The sequence below is a fragment of the Balaenoptera acutorostrata genome, chromosome 6 (genome assembly GCF_949987535.1).
Source record: "Balaenoptera acutorostrata chromosome 6, mBalAcu1.1, whole genome shotgun sequence".
Taxonomy (NCBI): Eukaryota; Metazoa; Chordata; class Mammalia; order Artiodactyla; family Balaenopteridae; genus Balaenoptera; species Balaenoptera acutorostrata.
In genome coordinates this window covers 82802597-82817557 of record NC_080069.1, presented here as the reverse complement: position 1 = coordinate 82817557, position 14961 = coordinate 82802597, and the positions used below count along the sequence as shown (strand labels likewise).

Here is a 14961-nt window from a genome sequence, read left to right as displayed (position 1 = left end):
CTCAGTTCTTCCTTCCTCTTGCTGAAGCAACCTTGGAAATATCAACACATCTAAGGTTTACCTGAATTTTATGACCACCGAATCACAAAAACAAGACATTACCACATTGGCACATCCTGCGGTTTCCATGTGGTCTTAACCGAAAATTCTGCCAGAGTTCCTAAGAGTACTACTTACTTCTCACAACGTTCCCTCTGAGGCTTGCCACCAGCTTGCTAAGAATTCTGAAAGCTAACTTTCATTATTAAGTATTTCCATCCAGTGTGTTCAACTGTAACTTGAAATGAAATAGAATTATATTTTGCATTTTGTTTATATGATTAACTAACTCATACCTGTTTTGCTTTTCTATTTACAGTGTTCAAAATAAAAAGGGTAGTCAATTGTAACTGTTATTTATATTATTAGAAATGACTTCATTCCTTTTCGTCATAGCCTTTTTCATTAGTAATTGTTTAATTTCACGTAATTACTTGTGATTTTTACTACTTCACATCTGACATTTGGACAAATAGAAAAGGGTCTAGTTTATCTTCCTAGTCTAACACATTGTACTAAAAAATATTCTTTGGGCTTCCCTGGTGGCGCAGTGGCTGAGAATCTGCCTGCCAATGCAGGGGACACGGGTTCGAGCCCTGGTCTGGGAAGATCCCACATGCCACGGAGCAACTAAGCCCGTGCGCCACAACTACTGAGCCTGCGTGTCTGGAGCCTGTGCTCCTCAACGGGAGAGGCCGCGATAGTGAGAGGCCCGCGCACCGCGATGAAGAGTGGCCCCCACTTGCCGCAACTAGAGAAAGCCCTCGCACAGAAACGAAGACCCAACACAGCCATAAATAAATAAATAAATAAATAAATAAATAAATAAATAAATAATTTTTTAAAAAAATATTCTTTCCACATACAGAATATTTTTTACCAAAGAAATGGGAGGGTTGCACTTCCATTGAGGACATTTGTATAGGCAATGTAAAAATTCTGTGTGTATTTTGTAAAATGCTGTCATACTTAAATAACTTGAGAACTTCAAGTGAAAGCTCTTACATAAATGCAAATTACAGTTGATTATATTTGAATGTCATTTTACAGAACAGCAAGGGTGGAATTAAAAAACAGAGCTTAGTAGGCAATAAAAGTGACTTAGAAAAAAAAAGAAAAAAATAAATAAATAAAAAATAAAAAAAAATTAAAAAAAAAAAAGTGACTTAGAAATTATGACCTGGATGAAGGCAAAGCGGTGATCTTGTGATTTTTGAGGCCAGTATACTTTCATAGTTGGTAGAGGTTGATTATGGTTCATAGCTGAAATTAATACTGTAGCTTTCATTGTGGAGGTTAATTTGCAGTAAGGGTCAGCATGAAACTTCCTCACTAGACTGTTTTTTTCCCCACAGTTAAAAGAGAGGGCCATGTTTATTTTGTCTACTGAGCCTTTGTTCACCTATCCCTCCTCCTCAGAAGTCACACATCTTCATCTCCACCTGCCAGCCGAATCCTCTCTTCTCTCTGACATGTTGTCTGACCTCTCTATCCATACTGAGTTCTACTTTCTCAACCCCTATGTAGCATTGCCGATGTACAGACTTAACCATGTTCTGCCCTTTATTGTCAGGCACTGTTTGAAATGGTGAGGTCTTGTTTCAATAAATGATATATTGTGTGCTCCTGGAGGGACAGTGTTGTAACTCCTTGGTGCTCCATGTATTCTAGATGTATTTATTTACAGTCATGTAGTTAATGGCTAGATGAAGCCTTAGGGAGATGATTTGTTTCAGTTGCATAATTTTGTGGACCAGGAAAACGAAGCTCTATAGAGGTAAAGTAGTTTCTTCTAAAGGTTATGGCTTGTGTTAGGGGTAAAGCCAGGCCTAGAATTTAGGTGTCCCAATTTCCAGTTTAGTATAATTTCCACTCTTCCTTCCTTATATACTTCATTCAACGAATATTTATTGAGCATCAGTGGCGGGCACTCTGCTAGACCCTGATACTGCAATGCTGAGCCTGTCTTGGAACTTACACAGTGATCAGGGAGAAGGATACTAACAAATATCACACAAATAGATGCACACTAGCTACTGAGGTAAGTGCTGTTAAGGATTATGTAGTTCTGAGAGAGTAGGTAATGGATGGAAGATTTCCTTGAGAAACTTGTCTTTGACTTGTAGGACTTGGCACTGTGTTTATATGTCCTTTTTAAATGCAGTTAAATTAGACAAATATTTGTTGTTGCTCACTCTGTGCTGGGCCCCCAAAAAAATTAGAGCCAGTAAGCTACAGCCCCTTCCCTCAATGTATAGTCTAGAAGACGATAAGCCAAGAGGTAACTATCAACAGAAAGCAAAATGTAGAAGTTCCATGGTTCAAAAGACACAAAGCTCACATTTTGGGGGGCGAGGAGGAATATTAGGAACATCTCCCTGTCAGAGATGGCACAGGATACGGCCCCTGAAAAAAGGCTAAAGAAAGGAATAGAGAAGGCCTTCCAGATGTAAGAAAAAGCAAACAGAGATGGAACAAGATAGGAAATTGGAGGAGTTTTCTAACGATAGAAAGTAATCTCATTTTACAGGAGCAGGCTTTTCGGTTATACAACTGTTGAGGATGTTGTCTATTTAAATGCCCTTACAGTCAACTGAAATTAAAGATGGAAATGCAAATGTTCCCTCGTTTCTACTCCTGGAGCACATAATCCTGTGCTTTGTTTGGTTGCCGGCTATATGGACTGTTCCCCCCAACTCCACCCCTACCCCTCTGTGGTAACTATATCTAAGTCTTTAATTGCTATGTTACCTAGCATTTCATTGGGGTTCAATAAACATTTAATCATCATAGTAAAAAGTGTCTGCTATGTTGAAACTGTTTTCTCTGGCATAAGTTACCTTCTCTAGAAACAGAAACAGAACTCCTTCCAGATGACATGGCTGGCCCAGTGTAGTGAGTATCAAATTCAGTTTTTAAATACTGCCTACACGAACCTGTATCATCACGTAGCTCTTATGCAATTCAGAGAGGTCTCAACCATTTCTCCCTATGGATAGTATAATAGTTTGTCTAAATATTGTTGTAGGAAAGTGCTGCAAAACTACTTATTAGCGTGTGTTAAGCGGCCAGCTCCTGTGTTCCAGGTTCTGTGTAGGACATCGTGTTATTGGTCAATCTTATTAGGGAAGTAAATGGAGGAGCAAATGAGTGGTACCTGATCCAACTCAGGCACAGATATACTTTGTCGTTTATAGCATTGCTAAGAATAAAAATTAGGTCTATTTCACGGAAAAAATCTAGATTTTTGGCTTTCCTTGGTAAATCGGAAAATCTGGCAACACTGGGCCTATATCCCAATGGCAACAGTTAGTGGGAGGTAAATAGCAGCTGTCCTCTTTAATTAGGGTGTGTGTTTCTCAGTGTGCTGTAGTCCCTATCACTCCCTATTGCCTACATCTAGCTTGTTTTATTCATTTCTGTGGCTTCCTGGCCCTTATAATGCCCCTTGCTTTGGAGTGCTGTTGCCTTTCTGGGACCCTTCTCTTTAGTTTCCAATAGCAATTTTCTGGCCAGCCAGACAATTAATTATGACCACAACAACTAGTGTCTGTGTGATGCTTAATAGTTCACAGTGGTTCTCAAACTTTTCCATGTATCAGAATCATCCAGAGGGCCTGTTAAAACAGAGATTGATGATCAGTTTCTTATTCAAAAAGTTTGAGGTAGGATGGAAGGATTTGCATTTTTATCCCATTCCCAGGTGATGCTGCTGGTGTGTGTACCGCCTTTTGAGAACCACTCAACTACTGTACTGTAGCACAATAGTAAGTCACATGAGCTTGTTGGGGCAGGATGTTCCCCACCAGAGATAATATTTGGCAAGATTAAGCAACTTATTCAATGTCATAAGAAGCAGCGGAGTCAGATTAAAACCATGTCTTTAGAGTATATCCAGCAGGAGACCATCCCGTACATCCCTGTTCCTGCCCCACATCTGCCCTCCAAGATGCACAGAATCCTCTAGAGGACGCTGTAAAATAGACATAGCCACAGGGATTCTAATTGAGGATTATACCATGGGTGATTGTTGTCGTATCTCAGGACACGAAGAGTTAGCACTTGTTTGTATTCAGTGAGCAAGGGCAGAAAGGCGGGGTCAAAGCTTGACATCAGGCATACCTGTGAAGGTATGAGACATGCCTGCTGGGCAGAGTGCAGGAGGCCCCACAGCCAGTGTTTTGTGCTTGAAGGAGGTCCACTTGAGCAGGTAGACGGCAGAACAGGTGGGACCAGTACAGTCTTTGGTGTTGACACGGAGCAACAGGTGCTACAGAGCCAGGCGGAGCACAGCACTGGGGATTCATTGGGGAGCCAGTGATACTTTTTTCAAGGGGGAGTCTCATGGGGAACTGTGATTGAGGTAGGCCCACCTGAGGTCTGAGACTTGGGAACAGGACTTCAGGATGGCAGGATTGCTGGTGGGATAAGGCAGATTGCCTGGGCAGGGACTAGGTACAGAAAACAACTATAGGGATCCGTTTTCCAAGATTGGGGTGCAGGGCGGAGCTATAGGGCTTCTCACTTACTAGATCTGACTGTCAGGGTCAGAGCAGAACTAGCAAGAAAGGTGGTCTCTTCAGTCTTGGCATGTTGGGCTTCTTAAAACTTTCTCTAAATCAAGATTAGTCTAATGACATGGGGCCCTTCCCTCTTACGGGATGAGAAGGAAGATAAAGATGGGGAACCAGACAGGCCTAACATGGATTAAATTTATTAAATTCTATCTGCTTAAAACTCTATGAAAAGAATAATTGGGTCATCATGTAATCAAGATAACCATTCACTGACCTAGTTCAGAAGTTTGTTTATCTGTACAAAATCAAGACTGTTTTAACAAATCATCAGCCATCTGCCTCCAGTTTTCAAGATAATTAGTTATTTGTTGATTTACATATTTATGTGCATATGTAATTTACATGTAAACTACACCCATGAAAACCTATTTTGATTGAGATTGTTAGACAGTGATATATTCTGGTTAATTTGGGGGTTGACCATACAACATTTTGATTTCAATCTTGTTGAAAATTTTTTTTAAATCTTTTTACCTCTTTCCTGCTAAATGTTGTATAATGAAAATAACAAAGTCCTTTTTCCTTGTTAAAAAAAACTGAATAGCCTCCTCAATCTGATAATATAGATAAGGCAGCTATAAAATAAATATTGGCAATTCAAGGGTGTGGGAGTGGAGAGGCATGCTTACTGCTGCTCAGATTCAGTCGTTAATATTAACTGTTCTTCTGTGGTTTTACCCCTATCCTAGAAGCGAGCCATAGAAACTAACCCTGATTAGTTGAGGAGTCTGATTGAGCTTCTGCTACTCAGTGAATGCCCAGCCCATGAGAACACTCAGGGCTGGGTATATTATGTGTTTGATTATAATAAACTACAAACATAGAGGGGATAAGTGTCTCTTTTTTCCCTTTAATAACATTAATTGTTTTAGGATTATGATCATCACCTGAAAACAGTCATTATGTGTAGCATGACATCCTCATTGTTCCGACGGGAACCAAACACTCTGCTTTCCTCTAGTCAACTTTAGGTAGCCTCATGGTTTACTCTAGAGGGAAAGATTTGGGACTGGGTTTTATCTAAGGAAAAAAAAAAAGAAGCATTACATTATTATAAACCAGTTCAAAAACCAGTATATGAGGAAAGACCTCACTTGTGCACAATGTAATGTGCAAACCAAAGGCAATTTTCAGTGATGGAAAGGAGGTTAAAACTATTTTTTTTTTTTTTTTAAAAACAGGCTCACGCACAATTAGTTCGAGAAGTTGATGTGGAGAAGGTGTCTGCTTTTGAGAATCCGTATGTAGATGCAATAAAGAGTTTATGGAACGATCCTGGAATCCAGGAATGCTATGACAGACGACGGGAATATCAGTTATCTGACTCTACCAAATAGTAAGTATTCCTCCAGGAGGCCCTTTGGATCTTTCTCTTTACTTTCATGTGCAGGTGCTCTGCAGTGAGACCTTCTGTGTTCTGTAATGTGTGTATTGTTATCTGATTCTAACTGCACAGTTAGGAAGTATAGGTATTAAACTTGTGCCAACCTCATAAAGTTAAACTATATTGTAAGGGGCTGGCATCATGAGTCAGGGAGAGTATTTTACTATTTTCTGTTTGAAAAACAAACTGAAGACTCTAGGAATCTGCATTCACTAACCTGTCTCTTTCCCCACATTGTAAACCAGCAATTCTCAAACACATACTTCATTGTGCTTTGAAATCTTGTAATAATAATTTTTAATGCAAATTTCTGATCTTATTCATATGCTGGAAACCACCTACGCACATTAAGAACCGCAAACAAATGCGCTTGATTATGGCTTCGCAAACATCAGACTTCCTGGTTTCTAGTTTCCAGACACAGAACCTTGGCTGCTTTCTGGGAGCCACTGTTATGTTGATGGATAGATTTGCCTTTGCATGAAAATTGCGTGGGAGTCTAATTTTGCATGCATTCCCGAATTATTTTGTGAGCTGTCAATCAAAATCATGTGTCCTGGGAGAGATTTGCATCCTAGAGAGGTTTGTTAGTTCTCTAGATTAAATCTTGCCTAACAGAAAGAAAGTAAAGATCTGGCAATCGTTGGATTAATGTAATCAATGTGGTCAGCAATGTAGATAATTGGGCGCCTGAAAAATGGATTTTTTTTAGTAGTATTTAGCCAGATTTCTGCCTACATTAATTATGTTAACCCAGCATTTGCCTCTTGTATTGGTTCTGGGCAGACAGAAGAAAGGGTGGAAAATGTTCAGCAGCCTCAGGGCAGTTCATATGTTGAAATGACCCTCTGGATGAGAACAGGACCATGGGGAAAATAAGGAGCCCCATAGGCTGATTGGCATCGCTCAGCAGTGCAGAGAAGATCCAAGAGCTATTTGGCTCTGTTTTTGCAGTAAAGTGGGTCATGCTCTTACCCTAGTTCTAGGCATTTGTATAAGATAAGTTATGATTCAGGTCAGCCACCGAAATGTTGCCTGGTCAAAACAGTTCTTGTATTCCTAAGGTAAATCTGAATTACGTAATTCTGAAATGTGACGTGGAACGCTCAGGAACGCCGTGTCTGTCGTGTTTAAGCTAATACCCACTGCTGTGTGCCTCTGAAATGAGTGCTTCCTCATTCCCTACTTCTTCTGGCCTTCTTCCACGCCTTCACGGAGCCTTCCACACTGCCTGTCCTCAGGCTTCCTCTTCTGGGTCTGCCCGCCTTCCTTGGCCCCCTTCCCTTCCTCCCTCCCTCTCTCCTCCCCACCCCATTCCTACTGTATAAGTTCCTGTGAGTAGAGAGATGAAGAAGATGCATTCAGCTCTTATGTGTTCCAAATTCTGCCCCCTCAACCTTTGACCAGCTGTCTTCCTTTTACTTCCTGCCCCCTCTGTCCTTCTGTTTCCTTTGCCATGTCAGACTTCACCCATCTCCCCCGCATTGCTGCTGTGTTTTACCCCTCGTTCCTGTTCCTGCTCATTATGTCTTCCCCTGTCCGCCGGTTTACCCCTCCGCGCTCACCTCTGGTTCTCCTTTAACTCCTCTTCACTTCCCACTTTGCTGTTGTGATGCCTCTCCTGGTCCTTACTGAGGAAGAAATCCTCTATTATAAAGTTATATTCGCAAATAAATCCTCCACCTCTCGTCATTTCTTACCCCCGTCTTTTTACTTTATCATAAATCCTGTCTCTCCCCCTCCTCCTCGCCTCTTCTATTCTTTACCTGTCACCTAGATCTGTTCTCCCTACAGAGAGGTCTTGCGACTAGGGTATCAGAGCACCAGTGTCCCATAATGATGTTGCTTACCAGGGTTAGGGCTCCCCGTTAGGAAATGGTCTGCCTCCTGCTCCTGGGATGGGCCCTCTGAGGACACCTGGCTCGGCCGCTGCGGTTGTGTTCTTGAGACAAAGCCCCACCATATGTCTGGTGACATTCCTTCAGTTTAGATTTGTGCATTCCCAGACAAGTACCCGTGAGTTGCTTTAGGGTAAAGAGCTATCCGCAACGGTCTCCCCAGGCCCCTGTTAGCACTGTGATGCTGGGAGAGCCACCGTCTTAGAATTCTGTCGCACAGCCTGCGTCTGCCATAAAAACACGCCTGCTCTGTGGGCACGCCCCTCGTGTTAGAGCTGAAGATACGGGAGCACCTGGGACAGGCTGATCTCAACCCCTTCACATGATTATTCTTTAAACAGTTCTACTTTCCCCTGACGGGGATAGGGAGAACTCGATTTTCTAAACTGTGCATGTGGGTATATAAGTGCATGCACACGCACTTTTTTTTCTCTTTTAACCGTGTCTTTATGCAGAAGTAATAAAGTAAGTTATATGTCCTTATACCCACATTTCAGTATGCATCTTTTTGAAAAAATAGGGCATTTGCTTACATAATAAGTAATACCATATTATACCTAAAAATAATCAGCAGTCCTTTTCATCATTCTATACCCAGTTCATATTCATATTTCCCAGATTCCTCCAAAATGTCAGTCGATTTAGAGTCAGTCGATTTTAGGGCTACACATTGCATTTGGTTTTTATGTCCCTTAAGTCTCTTTTAACCTAGTAGAGACCTGCTTTGTATTTCACTGGCATGTTGAAAAGATTGACCTGGATTGGGCCTGATTGCTGCCTCAGAGCATGATTTAACTTTCTCTTCCGTCTCTTGGATTTTCTACAAACTGGAAGTTGCATTTAAAGACTTGATTACATTCCAGTTAACCATTGTGAGTAGAATACACTTTAAGTGATGTCATACACTGGTTTACCCATCAGTGGTAAGTTAAGGTTCACCACAGTGTTAGGGCACTGACAGCCTCCATTATAAAGTTATAATTTTTTCCTTCTGCCACCAAAAGCAATCTGTGTGGTGTTACTTTGTCACTGTGTAATCTCCAGTTCCCCATCAACTCTTCACCTGATCGTTTTAATTCCAATCAATAAGTCTTATCTGGTTTAATAATTCCATTAGGATTTGTAAAAGAATGATTTTCTACTTTTATCATTTGGTCTTTGTTGGCATTCTTCTATGAAGTAGAAGGTTTTCTCCTCCACTGGTGCTATTTGCTCATCCTGAAATACATTTTCTACCAAAAGGTGTATGTTTCCGTCTTTTCGTTACAGTAATTTGTTACATAGGCTAAATAGATGGTGACTGTATAACTTACCCAAACCAGGACATTTTGAGAAGGAAGGAGTTACTATGAATAATTGCAGTGAAATAGCAGGCATAAACTGGGAATCTCCTGGTCAAGCAGGGACATTTGGTCACCTTAGCTAAATGAAACCTAGGGAGGTGTTTTGTTTTTTTCCCCTTCGTTTTCTCTAGAAGACTCTTGTTTACTTTCAGGGAGTAGAACCAATCTATTCCTCCCAATTATGGAAGTTGTATGTGGAAACCTGAGTTAGCTGACTCCATCCATGTTTCTGATCTCTAACCAGGATGTTTCAGCACTCTTTATATTATAGATCAGGGCCCAAGTAGCCTGTCTGGCCTGCCTTTAATCCCATTGTGCCGGGAGGCCAAGTATTAGAGTCACTTTATTCTTCCCCATCTTAGTCCCAGGCATTTTCCTTTTCCTTAGCCAGGAAAACCTTCCCAGCACAAAGATAAGACCAGTGGCTTTTTGGATTCACCCATTTGCTGCTGTGTTGCACATGTTCCTCCAGTGTGGTCCAGGGAATGCCCCGTGAACTGCGGGGATAGACTGAGGAGGATGTAGGTCCCCTATCTTGAGCACCACTGATTCCCAGTACTGAATTCATTTTCAAAGAGTAACTCAAAATAATTCCTTTTTCTGCATTCGAGATAGTTGTTACCCCTTTTCCTTTCTGACGTTTGTGTACATTCCACTGGTGTGTCTTTTAGTATTTTATCCTGCCTCTGGTACTTCATGTGGAGGCATGTTGTTCTTTCTATCTTTATAATTAAAATTTTAAAACTTTGTTGATATTCTGCACCTAATTTCTTATACGGTATCATCACCTTACAGAAATCTTTCTGAATTTAAGACCAGCCTCCCTGAGTACTGACTGTCTCTCTTGTGGTTCTTCAGTTTAGATTTAGGGAACATGTAGGTACCTAATCTCTAGCTGTGTGAGAATCCGTGCCTGCCATGCCCATCTGCTTAAAGTTTGCAGCTTAACAACAGTTCTCTCCAGGACCCTGCTGGTTGTGAGAGTCAGTGTAGGCCACTTGCCAGGAATACTGAGAACAGAGGCCAAACATACCTCCCTTCTTTTCTATCCGATGAGCTCCTATTTATCCTTCGAGACCCAATTCAGGAGTCACACCCTCTGAAAGTCTTGCCCAACACCAGAGATAGTGAGTCACTCTGTCACGTATCTTATTTAACACTTGTACAAATCTCCTTTGTATCTGGTATCATGTTTACTGAAGTGTCTCTCTCCTCTGCCCACAGTGCCTAACATTGACTGCTCATGTTTGACCTTCACAAATGATTGTTCCATGAAATCATAGATGGGTAATTTCCACTGTTTCAGTGACCGTGATGTAGGCAGTATCTGTCTTTGGCCATTATAGACGAACTATGAAGTTCCAGAGCTAAAGGCATTTAAGTCTTTTTTCCTGCTGTTTTTGAAGGTCTGGCATGTGGAAAGTTCTATTATCAAAATAGCTTCCATTTACTGGACACTTCCTGTATGGTAGATTCTGTGCTTAGTCGTTTATATGCAAAACTGTAGATATTTCTTATTATCCCTATGAAACAGAGGAGTAAACAGGGTCTCAGAGAGGTTGAGTGACTTGTTCACGGTCACACAATCAGTAAGTGATAGGAGTAGGAACTGAAATCAGATTTGCTGCCTCCAGAGCCCAAGTTTTTAACCACTGTGAAATCCAGCCTCACAGAGGATGGATGGATGGATGGATGGTTGGTTGAATGAATGAGAGAGAGAGGGAGAGAGATAATTGACAGTTGTTAGATGTATAGATGATAGACTAATAGATAAAATAGCTATGATTAGATAAATCACTTACCATGAAAGATACAAATTATTTATTAATCTTTATTAATGTTGCCTATAGGTAGTTCCGATTTACTGGAAAACACACCCAGCAGGGTTTTGATTATCATCCAGAAAATTTAGCCATGTTTAACAGTATATCAATTGTTCATACAACATAAAAGATATTCTAGGTCACACAGAATTGAGAAATATTATTTATTTTAGTTTACAGTCTTAACCCCTTTTCCCATACTCCATCCAATAACTTCTTACTGGAGTCAAACTAGAGCCAATACGAACACTAAAATGATTTGAGCTTTCCTTTTTCTACTTTGATTAGCCAACTTGCTGATCATAATAAACAATCAGATGGCTCAAAGGACAGGGACCACTGGTAGAAACAAGGAGATGGGAAATTCCAGACGACCGATAAGCAGTTTAGGATAAGTTTGCAATTGGCTTTAATTTGGCATAGTCTTCCAGTTCTATTTAATGAAAGACTAAAAAAGATGCTGGAGAGTTTTGTAGATTCCCTTATTACCCTTTTTGTTATTGATTAAAAAAAGTCTGAGGCCTCTGAATATCTTTAGATAAAGAGTACAATAAACAGATGGCTGTAGGTTTACTTTTTTTTTTTTTTGGCTGGGGTTCACCACCTGCCTTAATAGACTGAGACATCAGGTCAAATGAGTTCACTGCCTACAGTAGCAAAAGCTCCCTGACATTAGCCAGAGAACACAAATCTCAATCAACGTGGCATATAGTGAGAAAAGTCCTCACACAGCAGGCTTTTGGCAAAAGACTGCTGTATCCTTGTTCACCTTCAGGGACCAGGTAATGCCTCGTCTTGCTTTACTGAAGTACCCTCCAAGGATTTCAGTAGATCAGACACCTTGAAATTTCCGCATGTTCCACAGCCCATGAATCCAAAGTACATGAAAATTGGCTTTGGGGCATAAGTCCAATTTGGAGTTTACTTCTAACTTCATGCTTAAATTTTTAATTTAATTTAAAAATGCACAAGGAATTTGAATGTTGGATTTTAAATGCAAAATGAATTTTCAGAGGTAGGTTAGCATATCCGCCTGCTTTGGGGCTGAATCCTTCTTGAAGAAGTACCTTGCTAAATTAGTTCCTGACTCATGAGCCAAATACTTGAACCTGAGCGTGTGTTATCTCTAACTCTCACAGCCATTCTAACTTTACTCTTTATCTGACTATTAAAAAGAAGTGTAAGCCTACTGCAGGCTTTTGGAGGCAGACGAGACATTGTGTGGTGAGACCATTGGGTCAAAGTCCAGCCTTCAGTGGAATTGTGTCTGCCATTCCTCACCTGTGGGGCTTTTGACTACGTAAGTCTCACTGGCCTCAGACACTGGTGTCTGTTCTGTAATCTCTAAACTCTTTTCTAATTCTGAAATCCTTTGATTCTGTAATAGTAGAATGCCTTTATCTGAGAAACCATTACGCTATGCAGTCAAGTGGAAACCTGGTACCCCCCAAATTTACCTAGAAATATAATGAACAGAGAGATTATTCTCTATATAGTTAAATGACTAAAAATGCTGTCTTGAGCTCAGAAGAGGGTATTGATCTTGCATGTTTGCTCTTTTTTAAAGAGTGACAGTAATAACATGGAGTGGCCCTTTTTTTCACCCGCGTGACATATTTACTTCTATTTTTGTTTTCTTTTATCTAATGAGCCATATCTCCTAATAACCTTTATTTGTTTGTTTGTTTGTTTGTTTGTTTATGGCTGCATTGGGTCTTCATTGCTGCTCACAGGCTTTCTCTAGTTGCAGTGAGCGGGGGCTACTCTTCGTTGCAGTGCACAGGCTTCTCATTGCGGTGGCTTCTCTTGTTGCGGAGCAAGGGCTCTAGGCATGCAGGTTTCAGTAGTTGTGGCTTGCGGACTCTAGAGTGCAGGCTCAGTCGTTGTGGTGCTTAGGCGACATGTGGGATCTCCCCGGACCAGGGCTCGAACCCATGTCCCCTGCATTGGCAGGCGGATTCTTAACCACTGCGCCACCAGGGAAGTCCCTCTCCTAATAACCTTTTGCAAGAATAAAACATACCCTGTATTTGTCTTCCACAGTGAACTCTGATGATTCTAAGACTTGGTCTCTAGTGTTTCTTTTTCAGAATGCTTGGAGCTGTTAGAGGTGGTAAGACTTAACCACTGTAACCTTCATTACAGAGATGTAGTAGGGAAGGGGGTTTGCCTTGACACCTGTTCGTCATTCATTCACTCTGCTTGAAGGGCAAAGTGGATGTGGGAGACGCTTCACTCTGTCAGTTTGCTGCTTGCTCATATTTCGGCAGAATGTTTGCACGTTCAGTAGTTTGACCTCTTCTTTACAATCCTTCCCACAGTCTACTCAGGATGACATTGTACCCACATGAAACCAGGGGCGCTATTACTATAGAACAGGATTGGAAAACCCGCAGGCCAAACTCAACCTGCTGCCTGTCTTTATAAATTAAGTTTTGTTGGAACATAGCCAAGCCTATTTGTTTATGTGTTGCCCAAAGCTGGTTTTGTGCCCAGTGGCAGAGTTGAGTCATTGCAACAGACTGAATGGCCCACAAAGCCTAAAATACTTACTATCTGATTTCAAACCACCCCAGCTCGCATAAAAAAGAAAAGAAAATAATGGCAAGCCCCTCCCATGGAAGAAGACTGAATATTAAAAGGCAACTAGCACTCTGCTTCCACTTCTGCCATTTAGATAGACCCTACCTTAGGCCTCGGATGCTCTGAATCAACCCAGAGATTCATTTATAGAGAACTGAGAGAACAGATGGCCTGCAGTCCCTCAGCAGTACTCCATCAATAGCTCTTTGCACAACAAAACTTCAGATAGGAGGTGAGCGTCAGAGAGCTCTAGACTGTGTTCCCTGGTAGTACCTCTAAATGCCGTGCACAGAATGTCCAGTACTAAAGATGGCATAAATGACCAGAAATGTTGACTGAGTAGATTTGGCTCTGAGAGTAAGGATTGTGTCTCATGTGGCTTGGCTTTTGCCCCCATTGTAGTGCCTGGTGCAGCTGGTTGAGAGTGTGATGGGATTTAACAGTCAGTGGAACCAAAGGTAGGGCTGACCGGTTTTTGAAAGGGGCCTAATAGAACTCGTACCTGACTGGGAGATGACCCCACCTCCAGTCTCAAGTGAGCCCAGGACACTTGCTTTCTGCATCGGGCCCGTTCCTTTATTTTCACTCCCCACCTACCAAGCCCTCTTTGGACTCTTATGGGCTGACCCTGATGTTCTTCTTCATTAACACCATGGCTTCTTGATTTAAAGAATTGTGGTCTATGATTAGTTTAATGTGACCAGCTCCTCAGACCTGATCATCCTTGTTAAAATGAAAGTTCTGGTCCTACAGAAACAATATCCAAGTTAAGGAGACGTGACCATGAGAGACCTGCTTTAGTCAGCGACCTTTTGCTCATGGCTGACTCTTCGCTACCATCACTGGGAGCTCTCTTCTGAGTCACATCTTTTCTGTGCTGTAGAATGGTTATTTTATAGCATGTTTATCGCCCTTGCTAGAGCACGAGCTCCTTGAGGACAGGATTCACATCTTTTTTTTTTTTTTTTTCCTTTGTGGTTCCCACCCACTGCTATGCACAGTGCCTAGCTTTCAGTCAGGCTTTAAGAGAAAGTTGTTGAATGAATGAGGAACATAATAAAAGAATAAGTAAATTATGTTTCTTTGCTGATTTCTTCCCATCCCTCTTTTCTCCCCTCTTCTGCCTGTTCCAGTCCCATTCAGTCTGCATGCTGTAACTCATCCCCCACTTTTCTACGCAATTCTCTAGTGACTGCAGTTCATAATCATCTCTCCCTTCTTAATGCATTCGTAGTTAGCACCTCACAGTTTGGCACTTAATTATTTCTTAATAGATTCATCTGTGCTATCTTTGCTTCGCAGGTAGCCTGATGT

The 14961-nt window shown here is 41.4% G+C and overlaps 1 protein-coding gene across 1 annotated transcript in view; it reads left to right on the top strand.

Annotated features, from left to right (window-relative positions):
• The window catches only part of GNAQ (G protein subunit alpha q), a 290253-nt gene that overhangs the window by 192616 nt on the left and 82676 nt on the right, over window positions 1-14961 (top strand). The window contains exon 3 of the mRNA XM_057547794.1: window positions 5798-5952. Within this exon, the coding sequence (XP_057403777.1) occupies window positions 5798-5952 (155 nt within the window). The remainder of the gene's footprint in view (window positions 1-5797; window positions 5953-14961) is intronic.